Below are 16411 nucleotides of genomic sequence, written 5' to 3' on the forward strand. Positions count from 1 at the left end.
CAGTATCTGTCAGGGAGGCAGAGAGTTTTTGTGGGTATAGCCATTCATAGACATAGGACAGCTGGGAAGCAAGGAAATAATTAGGGAAACTTGGTTGAACCAATCCCCCTTCTGACATGGCAGCTTGTTTTGCTGTGTAGAGGATGTTTTTTTGCTACAAATAAAGGAGGCGATCACAGATCCTTTTTTTTTTTTTTTTTTTTTTTAATCTTCTGGGAAAACACTTTCAGTATCGATAAACTCCTATGAGCTGCTTACACTATGCGTTGCTGTAACATGCAGTGCATGTTTGGACGCAGTGGCATTCATTCTCAACTTCTGAAGTGTGGTGCACATACTGCAATGGGCAACAGCACACTGTGTGCTGCCGCACTGCAACAGATCTGTGTGCAAGGTGCGTTGTGTGCATTCAAATAAATGGGCACTCATTACAACGCATTAGCACACTGACTTAGTGTAAGTGGTCCATTTCTCCAGCCAAACTTTTTGAGTAGCCATGGAAAGACTAAATATTTCTGTCAAATGTTGTACCGTTGTCTGTGAACGTCATAGGGGAGATTTTAGAAGATAATAGGAGCAGTTGTCATTGGCACAAGACGCCACAGACAGTCAGGCCCCATTCATACTTGAGAGTTTTGTAGCTTGTAGTTCTAAGCTCAAATAGCAAAAGCCCATTGTTTTCAGTAGCTCTTGTTCACATCTGAGCATTCTGTTGCTTGTAGCAAATTGTCTGTCGCTCAAAAAAGTACACGAGCTAAGCTAAGTGGGCAGGATGTTGGTCATTGTTGAGTTTTACATTTAACGGCAGTGACAAAAGGAAACTTGCTCAACACCCCATCTTTGGAGAGACTTTGTACTTGTAATATTAGGATGGATTTGATCATTGTCAATGCTTTTTTTTTTAGGCTCTCGTTGACAAAGAGTTGAGTGAAGAAAGAGCCAGTGCCACTAATCTCAATTCCATAAAGGAAAAGTTAGAAGGTGAACTTACCAAAAAACGTGAGGAACTCAAGAATGTTAAAGAAGGATTCCAAAAGGTAATTTTCCTAAATTGCACAGTTTGTCATAACTACTGTGTGTAATAAAGTGATATTGAACCCTCAGTTTTTGAAGCACCTTCAGCGGCTGATTTAATCACAGAATATGTAGCTTCTCTATCTTACAATCTTTTCACATTTAGGCTGGTGCCATGACCACTTTCCCAGGTTTCTTGTTTGAGGGGGGCTTCTTTCTCTTGCATCATCTTGTAGAGCCAGCCTTGAATACAGGGACTAGAGTTGTGTCTTCCTACACTGTTTGCATCAGTAGAAACACACAACCCCATAATCTGGAATTGCAGGGCACTCCCCTGTTACTCCCTCCTCGTCCCCCCTCCCTTCTCCAAAATTACAGACTGGCTTGAGTCTGCATTGTCCACAGCAATGTCCATGCACACTGGGCTTAAAACAAATATGCCAGTTCTTTTGGCAGAAAAAAAATGCTCGTATACAGAATTTTTGTACAGCCATTTAGGAGCATTTAGCGTTTTTTTTCTGCCAGAAAACTTCTTTCAAACATGCAAACCAGAAGTTTTTTTTTTCCCCCTTCCTCTAAACACTGAGATTATAATATGGCTCTAAACATTGTAATGTGCATGTACACATAGAATAACACTGGGATTCTTCTACAGGCAAACCAGAAAACTCCTGTAGAAGCAGCATTTTTTTAAGCCTTGTATATGGACCAAAATAGTTTACTGGGGAATTGTTATTGTGCTTAGTGTGTTAAAATAAAAAATGCTGGGAGTTTAATACTACTTTAAGTGTAATCATTGTCATAGCTGTGTAAACGAATAATTAAACATATTGGGCCAGATTCTCGTCCAGCGGCGTATCTTTGCGGCGGCGTAACGTATCCGATTTACGTTACGCCTCCGCAACTTAGACGGGCAAGTGCTGTATTCTCAAAGCACTTGCTCCATAAGTTGCGGCGGCGTAGCGTAAATTGGCCGGCGTAAGCCCGCCTAATTCAAATGTGGGACAGGGGGGCGTGTTTTATGTTAATGTTCTGTGACCCGACGTGATTGACGTTTTACACGAACGGCGCATGCGCCGTTCCGTGGAAATCTCCCAGTGTGCATGCTCCTAATACGCCGCAAGGACGTATTGGTTTTGACGTGAACCTAAATTACGTCCAGCCCCATTCACGGATGAGTTACGCGAACCACGTAAAATTTACAAATTTCGACGCGGTAACGGCGGCCATACCTAACATTGGTACGCCACACTTACGCCACCATATAGCAGGGGTGACTTTACGCCGGGAAAAGCCTAACGTAAACGGCGTAACTGTACTGCATATAGGGTACTTGGGTCTAGGGTCCCCGAACCGAAGAGCCAAGAGGGGGAAAGAGGGGCCAATTGGGACTATCGCGGTACCGGTGTAGAGTTACAGAATATATAAAAAATGTATACATTTTTATTTCAAAGTACAGACAAAACGATTACACAATTAAAATTGTGACAACTAAGCAACGGCACCAGAACAGAGGTCCCCAAAGGGGAATACATTGCGATGAGTTGAGGGTTGTAACAGTATCTCAACTAGTTTTGCTGATTATACCGCTTCATCAAGAGAAGATCTTGGAATAATTAAACAATGCATCAATGATAGGTTAAAAAACAGCAGTGTAAACAAACAAGGGGAAAAAAACACGGGTTAGATTGCTCACCTAAAAGAGGTCCGCCAATGGGGTACAGAGGGCGGGGCCAGACAAGAACCCCCGCGGTGACCAAAAGGGTAACTGTACTGCGTCGGCCGGGTGTACGTTCGTAAAATTCGCGTATCTAGCTGATTTACATATTTCGACGCGTAAATCAGCGTAACGCCCCTAGCAGCCAGCGTAAATATGCAGTTACGATCCGACGGCGAAAGAGACTTACGCCTGTCGGATCTAGGGGAAATCTATGCGTAACTGATTCTAAGAATCAGGCGCATAGATACGATGGCGCAACTCAGAGATACGACGGCGTATCTGGAGATACGCCGTCGTATCTCTTCTGAGAATCTGGCCCATTGTGTTTCTGCGAGTGCTTAGATTTGCCTAGTGAAACATTTTATGTTGTTATCGTGATATTTAAAGTCACCCTATGACAGCAGGGTGTCTTCTAAATGAAGTCTAGCCTATTAAAGAATAGCAACCATGTTATACCTTTTTGGCAACCCTTGTCTTCAAAAACTGCCACCTTGCTAATCCCTGGCTGTTACAGGTATTTAGCACTCCTGGTTTGTGCAAATACCTTCTCATTCTGCTCAATTGCATGCTGCATTTCTTATCATTGGCTTGGATGTCGCTATAAAACATACGCCATGTTAGAGGAACTAAGGTGAAGTTGGGGAAGTAGATAGTCAACATACGAAGAAGTGTTTATTAATACAGCTAGAAACAGCTAGAGAGGATCAAGGCAGTGGCATTCCAGCGAAGACGCATGCCACTGGAAAGGTAAGAATAGATGATATTCTTTTACAGGATGATATATAACATGCATATATACAGTATCTCACATTTTTGTATATATTTTATTATATTTTTTAATGGGACAACACTGAAGAAATTACACTTTGCTACAATGTAGTGAATGTACAGCATGTATAACCGTGTAAATTTGCTGTCCCTTCAAAATAACTCAACACATGTCTAAGCCGTTGGCAACAAAAGTGAGTACACCCCCTAAGTAAAAAAATGGCCAAATTGGGCCCAAAGTGTGGCCACCATTATTTTCCAGCGCTGCCCTAACCCGCTTGGGCATGGAGTTCACCAGAGCTTCAGAGGTTGCCACTGGAGTCCTTTTCCACTCCTTCATGACAACATCACAGAGCTGGTGGATGTTGGAGACCTTGCGCTCCTCCACCTTCCATTTGAGGATGCCCCACAGATGCTCAATAGGGTTTAGGTCTGGAGACATGCTTGGCCAGTCCATCACTTTTACCCTCAACTTCTTTAGCAAGGCAGCGGTCGTCTTGGAGGTGTGTTTGGGGTCGTTGTCATGTTGGAATACTGCCCTGCGGCCCAGTCTCTGAAGGGAGGGGATAATGCTCTGCTTCAGTATGGTGCAGTACATATTGGCATTCATAGTTCCCTCAATGAACTGTAGCTCCCCAGTGCCGGCAGCACTCATGCAGCCCCAGACCATGACACTCCCACCATCATGCTTGACTGTAGGCAAGACACACTTGTTTTTGTACTCCTCACCTGGTTGCAGCCACACATGCTTGACACCATCTGAACCAAAGACGTTTACCTTGGTCTCATCAGACCACAGGACATGGTTCCAATAATCCATGTAGTCTGCTTGTCTTCAGCAAACTCTTGTGCATCATCTTTAGATGAGACTTCCTTCTGGGAAGACAGCCATGCAGACCAATTTGTTTGATGCAGTGTGTGGCATTTGGTCTGAGCACTGACACCCCCACCCCGTCAACCTCTGCAGCAATGCTGGCAGCACTCATTCATCTATTTCCCAAAAACAACTTCTGGATATGACACTGAGCACATGCACTCAACTTCTTTGGTTGACCATGGCAAGGCCTGTTCTGAGTGGAACCTGTCCTGTTAAACCACTGTATGGTCTTGGCCACCGTGCAGCAGCTCAGTTTCAGGGTCTTGCCAATCTACTTATAGCCTAGGCCATCTTTATGTAGCGCAGCAAAAAAAAATTCAGATCCTCAGAGTTCTTTGCCATGAGGTACCATGTTGAACTTCCAGTGACCAGTGTGAGAGTGAGAGCGATAACACCAAAGTTAACACACCTGCTCCCCATTCACACCTGAGACCCTGTAACACCATTGAGTCACACCGGGGAGGGAAAATGGCTAATTGAGCCAAATTTTGACTTTTTTACTTAGGGGTGTACTCACTTTTGTTGCCAGCGATTAAGACATTAATGGCTGTGTGTTGAGTTATTTTGAGGGGAGAGAAAATTTACACTGTTATACAAGCTGTACACTCACTACTTTACATTGTAGCAAAGTGTAATTTCTTCAGTGTTATCACATGGAAAGATATAATAAAATATTTACAAAAATTTGAGGGGTGTACTCACTTTGGTGAGATACTGTGTGTGTGTGTGTATATATATATATATATATATATATATATATATATATATATATATATATAAAATGTATGTGTGTGTGGATAGATAGATCTATTTACCAACAATTGCCGGTTATGTGGGCAGGTGTAGGAGGAAAAGGGTATGCAGCGTACGTCCTATTTACATAAATGACGTTTGTTTAGGTGCAAGTGGAAAGCCCAAGGTCTTTTATAAACAATTTAGAGGTTACTCTTTATTGCTGGTGAATAAAATGAGTAAAGCCTTAAAGAAAACAATTATGTTTTATTGCATTTTTAGAACTGTGTAAACTTGAGTAACAATTTTCTGAAAACTATCAAGTCCATCAGCTCTGGGGATTACTATGTAGGATGACAATGGTCAATAATGGAATTATAAGCAACTTTTTTTTGGATTAAACTCTATTCAAAGTATGTGCTCTTCTCACAGCAAACAAGCAGTTTAGAGGAAGCCAAACAGCTACTGATTCAGCAGAAGCTTGAGCTGCAGGGTAAGCTTGAGGGCTCTACTACAGCTCTTCAGCAGGAGAAGAAACTACAGCAGACCTTAAAAGATGAAATGAAAAGGAAGGAAAACGAATGGAAAAAGCAGCATATAGAGCTTCAGAATAAACTGGTAAGTCGCCAATGTCCCTAGCGCATCTAAAATAAGTGTTATATGTAATCTGGTTGTCTGCTAATTTTCCTAGATTAAAACATTACATCATAAAAAAAATGCCTCCAGTGGTGCTTGGCTATGAATACATTTACCATATTTTAGAAGAAATCTATGCAGTTGCTCCTTACAAATAACTGTGTTGTTCTCATTTTTGCTCTTTTTCTGTGCAACAAATTAGACTACAGAAACAAAGGAAAAAGAGGAGCAGAGGAAGAAACATGAAGAGAATGAGTCAAAGCTCAATATGCAAATCACTGCTTTAAATGAAAATCTGGCTACTTTAAAGAAAGAATGGCAGAGTAGTCAGCGTAGAGTCAGTGAGTTGGAAAAGCAAACGGATGACCTCCGAGGAGAGATTGCAGTGCTGGAGGCAACAGTCCAAAATAACCAGGATGAGAGGCGTGCGCTTCTAGAAAGGTGGGTTCTATGCCATTTGCCTGGGGCACATAACACCACACATCAGCAGAGAAAGTTTTATTAACCTTTATATTAGAGGTGGTGAATGGAAGATGCATTCATTCAAGGACTGCAGTATTCTGTGCGTGTATCACTCAAATGACTATTTACATTATCCGTCATGTAATATGTCCTGTATCTGTCACCCAAGTTTTCTTTACAGTGGATGACTTCCTTTGTCTATTCCTAGAGATATCTCTACATAGTTTTGGTAAGTTCCAAAAATGCTTTGACAAAACCAAAACATAAATGAAGCTCATGAAAATCTGATGGCTTGTTCTTTTAGAACAGCCATTCTCTACCTGGTTCCGTGGAAGCCTAGGGGTTCTTTCAGAGGTTGCTAGGTGTTCCTTGAGTTGTGACTGATTGATGGTGCCTGCATTATTCCAGGGCCAACACCACTTAGCAGAGGCAGCTGCATGACACCAATGATCTTTTTAGCGGGGTCTGTAAGGGTGGCATCCTGACCACCACTGCAAAGACAGACATTTATCCTACTGGCTGTCAATGGAATTTTGCCTGTTGACCTGAACTGGTTTTAATAAGGGCTCCCCAACGCCAGAAAAGTATTTTAAGGTTTCTGGCGTACAAAGGTTGAGAGAGGCTGATTTAGAAGATAAAACCTTATTGGTTGCAGTGGGCAGCAAGATTCAATCTTGGTTGAATCATCTTGATAATGTGGGGTTTATATTCCAGTAAAATATTGGTGAAATTAAAGTGGAATGCTACCCACTCATTTATTCTAGCTTTGGATGAAATGGGAAAGAGTTAGAAATGTGTGTGTGTTTTTTTTTTTTTTTTTTTTACATTTTTACTTGCCTTCTTCCTGTAGTAGAAACACAGCAGAAAATGAGAATAAATCTCGACAAAGTGAGGACAAATCCTGCTACTGACAGTTGTCCCTTTTCTGATTTCCTCTGTTTCATTGATACTGTGATCTTTTGGGTTCACTAGTTGCTTAACGCCCTAAAGAGTGTCATTTAGGCATTTTGGACAACCAAGGCTACACTAAATATGATGTGGAGTATTCACAATGTAGTGTACACTTCTTCATCTGTAAGATGCTGAGAGTCGGAACCAAGTGGTGAGAGAGTGTAACACCAGGGCTCATGTGCAGTTACAGTCAAAACATTTTATTTCATTTTAAGATAGAGCAGAGAGAGATTAGAATGTGTGTCAGTTTTTATTGCTGTCTGTGCCCCTGTTGGGGAGATTCCCCCTATTTGTCCTGTTTACTATTATCATTGAAAGTGAAAGAAAAAGAAAATCCCACATTTTCCTGCTTACCATCATCATTGAAAGTAAAAGAAATCCCACATTTTGGGTTGTCCCCAGAAAAATTATAGAGGGGAAATCTTCCAATGGGGACACTGGTTCTGGTGACCTGGGGGTCCCCGAGAAATTCCCTTAATTTGCAGGGATTTCCTCTCACTTCCTGTTTGGCTATGGGACAGAAAGTGAAGAAAAATGTCTGCAATAAGACGCAGATGGTGAAAAAATAAATAACCTGACGGGTCATAACCCTTCCCTACTTTAATCATCCCTGGCTCCCTTGGCCAAAGAAGGAAGGTGGCTGGTACAGAAGAACTGGAAAAGAAGGTGGGGATTGGCATGGAACTTGCATTGCTGGAGGATGATGGGCTCTTCCATAATAAAAGGATATGACTCGTAAAGATGTATAATAAGTCAAATCTATGGGCTTCTTGGTGTAACCAGAGGTAAAACAATTTTCGTCCATGTTAGAGAGTTAATGTGGATCTGGGCTCCATTTTATTTTTAATTCTATATTTGGTGGTATTAGGGTCACATTGCAAAACAAGGCCAAATTTGAATTTATTTATGACAGATTCCTTAATTGCAAGGGAAAGCAATAGAGAGATAAAAGAAGCAGAGCTCACTCGCCAAAATCAAATAATAGAAAGATTAGAGGAGGAAGGGACAAACAGGTGTAACTAGGAAGAGGCGAGGGGAGAGGGAAACCCAATATTAGTCTACGAATAGTGACGTGGGGTCACGTGGTATAAGTGGATTTTTATATTCCTGAGAATTTACAAAGTCTGCCCAATAGTACCAGGGTCCAGGTACTTATACATTTTTCATCAGAATAGCAGAGTCACTGTTGGCTTCTCCATCTGGGTTCTGATTTAATATAAACAAATATATATTTCTGTTTACGGTACTTTTTATTGTTGCCTCTTAAAGTATACCCAAGAATAGAAGTCTATTGCAACTTACCAGTCAGCTAGACCAGGACTACAAAACGCTTCCTTTTCTCCTTGACATAGTGGGCAGGTGTTCTGAGCTTTCCAAGAGGGAACTGAACAGCAGAGGCACTGTGTTGTCGGTTCACTACAAGAAGTTATGAGCTCGCTGCATTTAACAGAATTTAAAAGAATTTTAAGAAATGTAGTGCAGTATACATATAGTAAAAATAATCAGTAGCTTATTTATAATTACATATAAAATTCAGACAATAATCAGTAGCTTCTTTTGTAATTGCATATAAAATTCAGACATGTATTCTTAACTTTTCATCTTTTGTTAGGTATCTGAAAAGTGAGGGAGAAATTGAAAAGCTGCAAGCCAAAATTGTTGAACTACGGAAGAAGGTAGATGAAACCACTTACGCCATGGAGGAGCTTGGTAGAGAAAATCAGTCCCTACAGGTAAGACAGCTTGAACACGGTCATACAATAAATCAAGTTAGATAAAGAGATTTTTTAAAGTGAATTTACTCATTTCCGAATTCTGTGTTAAGAATAATAAGAATAGGTCTGTTCTGCATATTGATTTGTATTGGAAAAAAAAACAACAATTGCAAGCGGATATCTTTTTATTACTGAAGAGGCATTTAATAGAAGACTGCCCATTCTCAGTCTTTTATTAAATGTACACAGAGCTGTGTATGCCAGGTTGGCATACATTCTCGGTGCAGGGCCACTGTGTGCCAAGATGAATGACTCCTGTGCATGTGTGCGGGAGTCACATCATCTTCCATCAGCAAATCAAAAGACCTGTTAAACCAGCACCCCGAGGAAACCCAGGGAGATGTCAGCAGCCAGAGACGGACTTAACAGTCACTTTACTGGAACCGAGGTGAGCATTCTGCGCTTTAACTGTATCAGGTAAAATACACGGCTTTTCTCTTTTCCTATTGACATCTCCCAAGGGGATTCAAACAGTTTATTTTTCACATCACAGATTAAACACAGTCAGGCCCTTAACAGGAAGTGGACAGAGGACCATGAAGTACAAAACTGCATGGAGTGTGGAAAAAATTTCTCTGTAACAATAAGAAGGGTAAGTGATAATATTTCCTTACAGTTATGGTACAAAAACTCTCCAAATGGGTGTGGGCTCTAGTTTAAACATTCTGATTGTTTCCCACTTCCTCTTCCTGCTTTTCTTCATGACCCATTAGTTAATTTGAAGCTTTTCATATATCAACAGTAGATAATCAGCCCTCCTCAATCAAACATTTGTTGATGTTGGAAAGTCTGGGGTCTGGCCTGCACATTTTATCTCAGCTCTTGCTTGCGTGAGTAATAGGTTGTTGTTACTTAGGGCCAGATTCTCGTACCTGAGGCGCAGTGTAACGTAACCCGTTTACGTTACACCGCCGCAAGTTTTCAGTCTAAGTGCCCGATCCACAAAGCACTTACCTGTAAACTTGCGGCGGTGTATCGTAAACACGTCCGGCGCAAGGCGGCCCAATTCAAATGGGGCGGGTACCATTTAAATTAGGCGCGGTCCCGCGCCGGACGTACTGCGCATGCTCCGTTCGCAAATTTTTCCGACGTGCTTTGCGCGAAATTACGACGCACCGACGTGTTGAGAATCGCGAAGTGTGTAACGTACTTACGGCGGGAAAACAAAAAAATTCAAAAGCGACGTGGGAAAGACGGGCATACTTTAACATGGTGGAGTAATTTTACACCATGTTAAAGTACCCCTAACTTTGCGACGGGAAACTAAGACTTGCGCCAACGTAACAACGGGAAAAACATTCGTGGATCGCCGTAACTGCTAATTTGCATAACTGACGCTGGTTTACGATGCGAACACCCCCCAGCGGCGGCCGAAGTATTGCATCCTAGGATCCGACGGTGTAATTCAATTACACCTGTCGGATCTTAGGGCTAGCTATGCGTAACTTGCAACTAGCCTAAATTCTTCTCAAAAGGCTTGCCACAAGATTTTGAGGAGCATGTTTTTGGGAAAATTTACAGATTTTGGTAAAAATATTTGTAAGGTCAGGTACGGATATTAGATGAGAAGACTCGGATCACTATCAGCATTTCAGTTTTATCTCAAACCTTTTTAGTATGTTTTAGGTCAGGGCTGTGTGCAGACCAATTGAGTGTTTCCATACAAATGTCTTTATCGAGCCAGCTTTATGCAAAAAATGTTTTACTATCCAAAGTTAAAACAAGGAGGGCAGAGATGGAAAGATGAAAAAATTACTGAAGTTCCACTTTAAATATTTTATTAAATTCTCTTGTTAAAAAATAAAGATTTTCTTGCACAGGCCTAGTTCCCAATTTTCTTGCCTGTTTCTGAAACCCTTGATAGGATAGAGGAGGTCTTCATCCAGATCGGTTGCTAAGTCCTAACCCAGAGAAGATGTTTTCATGCCAAAGCATTTTGCTCATCATTACTGCATGAATTCTACAAAAAATGGGGTTGTTTGGCTGTTGACCTGGCCATTTCCTACTTGAATAGGAACCTGACAGTACTGGTGGAGGTCCTGATCTTTAAAGACCCCTTCGATAAGAGGCTAGATGCCATCTTTATGCGTCCTCTCTGGTAAAAATTGCTCTGCAGTCTGCAGTGACTGCGGTTGGAGTTTGCCAAGCTATATTGCTCCAATTTAGAAAATCAGAGCCTGAGGATCCTGCCATTTGGCTGCTTCAGGAGCATTTTGTTAGAGCCGTGAATTTCTTGGTAGATGCCTTGGAAGATTCAATATGGCAGCTTTAAAAGATTGGCACCATGTCTGTCCACATGAGTGGGATCCTATGGCACAAGTGTTGAAGCAAATCAAGAGCCTTCCCTTTTAGGGCAAATGGTTGTTTGGACCATCCTTGGATGCATGGGCGTAGGAACCGGGGGGGACGCATCCCCCCCAGGAAATAATGCAGGGGGGACAGGTATGGTAAAATCCCCCCCAGGTTAGGAGGACTTGGTGCAGTCCGCCAATGAACACAAGCAATAACGTCACCGCGGGGGGGGTTGGTGACGACACCAGGAGCCACGGCCGCCTGCTTACAATTTTCTTTTTCCCAGTGTACTCTTTCCGACCGTGTCACTCATCTGTCTCGGAGGCAGTCTGGGCTAGCTGACGTCAGTGACGTCACGGCCGCCGCCAATGCTTCTGGGAATTGTAGTCCGCAGCTGCGCACACAAGCTCTCTCTCTCTCTGCTCCCGGTGAATATAGTGAGTCTGGAGAGCAGCGCAGCCAGCAAGCCTAAGAGGAGGACCTGTCCTGAGCTGGCAGCTGCCATAGGCAAGTGAATCACTAAGAGCCATCTCACACTGGGGATCTAATCACTTGTAAAAACTTGCCAGCAGCAGGATAGCTTTGAAGGACACAGCAGAGAGTGAGAAAACTCATGCTTGCATGTGAGTATTCCTTCACTGGTGAATCAAGTTTTGTAGCATTTTTGTCAGCAAGGAAACAACTCGCTAACGAAGCAACACATACAAAGCAGATGTGTCCGAGTAAATCTGTAAATTATGATTTCTTGCTAACGGCAGGTTTGCTAGTGTGACATGGGACTCAGTAGTGAAGCAATTGTAAAGATAACAGCCCTGGAGAATGCACCCTAAAGCAAGTCAGTTGTTCAGGTTCCAAATTTCAATGTTCCCTTTAAAGAACATCTGCCATGAGGGTAGACACCAATCAGAAGCCTCTAAATAAAGCAACCACTCTGAATCAAAGGTCTGTATTAGTTCCTGGGCAGGGACAGCATACAAAATCATCATACAATATTGTCCTGCTGAGCTGGCAGCTGCCATAGGCCCATCGCTGAGGTGAGAGATTCATAGTCATAGCCGACTGGGTCTGCAGCATGGTGTCCAGACGCAAAAAGCTGGAGTTTTGCTGCTTTGCCCCTCCATGCTTTATGGACTCAATGGTATTTTTGGATCCACAAAAAGATCAGTTTTGTTTGCAGCCATACAAAAACTGCTGTCTTAAGGAGTCATCACACCTCTGCTGTGGAGAGGTCTTACTGCTTCTACCAATCTGTTCATGGTTCCCAAGCCAAATATCGTAGTCTGGCCTTTTCTGGATCCTAAGAGTGTCGACAAGTTCCCGAAGGTACAACAATTCCACTCGATTGATGATTGCTTCGCTGCATCAGGGGGACTTCCTGGCGTCATTGGATATCAAGGATACTTTAATACCCATGTTCTGGCCTCACCAGCAATTTCTGGGATTTTCAGTGGTGAATTGCCACTATTAGTTTGGGGGTTTGCCTTTTGGTCTGTCTGACCAATGAGGTTGTTAAAAGGGCAGGCCACTACACGTTTTTGGGGCAGCCTGCTCGACAAAGGGAGCGAAGCCCCATAAATGCAAAGCGGCCTGCCCTTTACTGACTTCATTGGACGGACCCGACGGCTGCCTTCAGACCTGCCCACCCCGACATCATCATTAAATTTTGACAGCTGCCTCTCTTCCCGTGCAGCTGTTTTTTTGCCCGTCAGTTCCGTAAACTGTGCCTAATGCTTTACACTGCCACTTTACTGCAGTTCCTGCTGGGCTGCCTCGGCTGCTGTACCCCTTGGTATGCTATGCTGGAGCTGGTTTCTGCATGCTGTGTTCATCCAGTATTTTACATGTAAATGTGCTATTGTCAATAAATATGGTTTCAATACAGTTTTACTAACTCCAGCACCCTCTCTTCTGTTTCTCATACCGCCTTTGGAGATCCTTCCCAGATCTTTACTGATGAGCTGCAAGAGTTTACTGAACCTTTTGTAGCACCTCTCCCATTTTTCCCTCTATGGACTATTTTTGATGCACTATGGGCAATGCCTATCCCAGGAGTGCAAAGTAAGCAGTACATTATTTTTTAATTTAGTTACCAATCAATATCCTGCCTGGTATTTAGGCTGATACAGCTCCCTCTAATACATTGGTCTGTTTACCTTTAGGGTCTCTCTGTCAAGGTGCAGTCACACGATGCCACAGCTGTGATAAACCTCCATCAAGCAGGGACAGGAAGTTGCACTGTTCTGGGGAAAAAAGGAGCTCGATAGTGTCTTGGGCAGAACTTCACATTCCAGTCCTCTCTGCCATACAAATTGACAGGCAAACTTTCTCAGCCATTAGCAGCTGAATCTGGGAGAATGGTATCCTTCACCCAGAGGTGTTCACAGAAATTTCCACAGAGATTTTTTTTTGTGCTGGGATTTGCCAGATGTGGATCACTTGGAGTCCAGATTCAACAAAAAACTACACCAGTTTATTTCTTGAACCAGGGATCCTCAGGCATTTGTGGTAGATGGATTGGTGACTCCTTGGGATCAATTTTCCTTAATCTATGCCTTCCCTCTAGTACAGCTTCTTCTTTGCCTATTGTGCAGGATAAAGGTGGGATGGCATTATGGTGATTCTGCTTGCATTGGCTTGGCCAAAAAGAACATGATATACAGACATTGTAAATGTTTTGGCAGACAAGCTGTGGGCTCTTCTAGATCAGGCAGAGTTTGCTGTTGCAGGGTCCAATCTTTCATCCTGCTTTACGGTCACTGGCTTTGATAGCATGGCAGTTGAAGCCTGAGTTCTCTGAGGGATTGGGGGGGGGGGGGGTCTCTGTTTCTTTAACCCTAGGATGTTGACCTCTGAAGTTTTACCATTGTACATGGAAAGCGTATTTTGCCTGGTATGAGGCTCATAAGTTTCATCCCTGACGGTATGTGGTGGGACACATTTTGTCTTTTTTCTTTAGTTTTGGTGTGAAGATATCTCTGGCTTTAAATACCATCAAAAGACAGATATTGACCTTGGGTGTTCTGTTTCAGTAACATATCATGTAATTCATTGGTAAAAGCCATTGTACAGAGTGTCACGTGACTTATACCACCTGCATTGCCTTATCTCTTTGACCATCCTTAAGAAATTCCCTTATTGCTCCTAATGTGTAAGTTGGTCTTTTTGATGGCTTATACATCAGCTTGGAGGTCTTTGGTGTTGGCTGTGCTTTTTTGCAAGGAACAGTTTTGGTTCTTTACCAGGAGCCTTGGTTTTTTTGTTTCACCTAAATCAGAACATCGTGTGGCCATCTTTTTGTCTTAATCCTAAGCATCCCAAGGAAAATGTGCTTTACTCTTTGGATGTTGTTTAAACTGTGCAAGTTTATCTGAAGTCTACAACTTTTGTTTCGACAGTCTGATTCCCTGCGTGTGCTACTTGAGGGCCCCTGTAAGGGTCAGGCTGCTTCTTGATTCACTATTTCTAGGGAAGTTCGTGAGCCCATTTTTCAAGCCTATGGTATCAGAAGCAAGGTTCCTCCCACCATGAGCATCAGTGTTTTCTGGACTATTAAGCATCAAGCTTGTGTTCACGTTGTTCGCTGCTCTTCTCTTCACATGTTTGCCAAGTTGTACCAAGTAGATATTTATGCTTCTGCAGATGCCAGTTTTGGGAGGAAGGTCTGCAGGCAGCTTTGTAGTGGGCTTCCCGCTGTTCTGGGGTTTTGTGCATGTTGGTCTTGAATATGCTTTTTCGTTTGTGTGCTGTAATGTACAATTTAAGAAATTGGAATTTTTTTGGTTAGCCTGTAATATCCTTTTTTTTGGAGTGCATCACAGGACAAAAATCCCTCTCCCTCCTCTCTGTTCCTCACTGCTTGCTATAAAATGGAGCCTTGGCTACGCTGCCTGGCTGTTTATGACTGGTCTTGCCCTTTTTTGGTCTGTGTTTATTCACCTGAAAGTGGCTGCATATAACTCAAGTAGTCATGAATATGATGACCTTTGTGTCTTGTCATGTACTCCAAGAAAGGAATTTCATAGGTAAGTTAGAAATCTAAATATACTAATATGCCAATAGAGATTGCATGGCCGTTTGCTTGATTTTACGCACCTTGTTTTGGACTACAATAACCAACAAGCTCATATAGGTGTGATGGTCAGGTTTCCACAAATAATTGGCCTTGTATTTTAGTGCTGCTAAATATATAGGTAAATATTACGTTTCTGGGGTTGAATCCCTTTCAACTTGCATATATGCTCTGGCCATGTTTGGTGGGTTTCCTCCAGATAAATACTGGCAGGTTTATTGACTTTCACCCAAATTGCATCTACTGTGTACATATGAGTGACAGTGACTAAAGTTAGAGCTCTTCTAGGGGATTGGGAATGCTGTGAATTAATCTATTTGTAAACTTTGTCTATATTCATTCTTATAAGTACAGTATCTTACAAAAGTGAGTACACCCCTGACATTTTTGTCAATATTTTATTCTATCTTTTCATGTGACAACACTGAAGAAATTACACTTTGCTACAATGTAAAGTAGTGAGTGCATAACTTGTATAACAGTGTATATTTGCTGTCTCCTCCAAAATAACTCAACACACAGTCATTAATGTTTAAACCGCTGGCAACAAAATTGAGTACACTCCTAAGTGAAAATGTCCAAATTGGGCCCAAAGTGTAATATTTTGTGTGGCCACCATTATTTTCCAGCACTGCCTTAACCCTCTTGGGCATGGAGTTCACCAGAGCTTTACACGTTGCCACTGGAGTCCTTTTCCACTTCTCCATAATGACATCACAGAGCTGTTGGATGTTAGAGACCTTGCGCTCCTCCACCTTCCTTTTAAGGATGCTCCACAGATGCTCAATAGGGTTTAGGTCTGAAAACATGCTTGGCCAGTCATCACCTTTACTCTCTACTTCTTTTGCAAGGCAGTAGTCGTCTTGGAGGTGTGTTTGGGGTCGTTATCATGTTGGAATACTGCCCTGCGGCCCAGTCTCCCAAGGGATCATGCTCTGCTTCAGTATGTCACAGTACATGTTGACATTCATGGTTCCCTCAATGAACTGTAGCTCCCAGTGCCGGCAGCCCCAGACCATGACACTTTCACCACCGTGCTTGACTGTAGGCAAGACACACTTGCATTTGCACTCCTTACCTGGTTGCCGCCACACATGCTTGACACCATTTGAACT

The 16411-nt window shown here is 42.5% G+C and overlaps 1 protein-coding gene across 3 annotated transcripts in view; it reads left to right on the forward strand.

The window, feature by feature from the left end:
- The window catches only part of EEA1 (early endosome antigen 1), a 160229-nt gene that overhangs the window by 139207 nt on the left and 4611 nt on the right, over positions 1-16411 (forward strand). For all 3 annotated transcript variants that reach the window (XM_040344133.1, XM_040344134.1, XM_040344135.1), the window contains 5 exons: positions 906-1037; positions 5544-5729; positions 5950-6188; positions 8773-8893; positions 9429-9527. In XM_040344133.1, the coding sequence (XP_040200067.1) occupies positions 906-1037; positions 5544-5729; positions 5950-6188; positions 8773-8893; positions 9429-9527 (777 nt within the window). The remainder of the gene's footprint in view (positions 1-905; positions 1038-5543; positions 5730-5949; positions 6189-8772; positions 8894-9428; positions 9528-16411) is intronic.

The sequence above is a fragment of the Rana temporaria genome, chromosome 3, assembly GCF_905171775.1.
Source record: "Rana temporaria chromosome 3, aRanTem1.1, whole genome shotgun sequence".
Taxonomy (NCBI): Eukaryota; Metazoa; Chordata; class Amphibia; order Anura; family Ranidae; genus Rana; species Rana temporaria.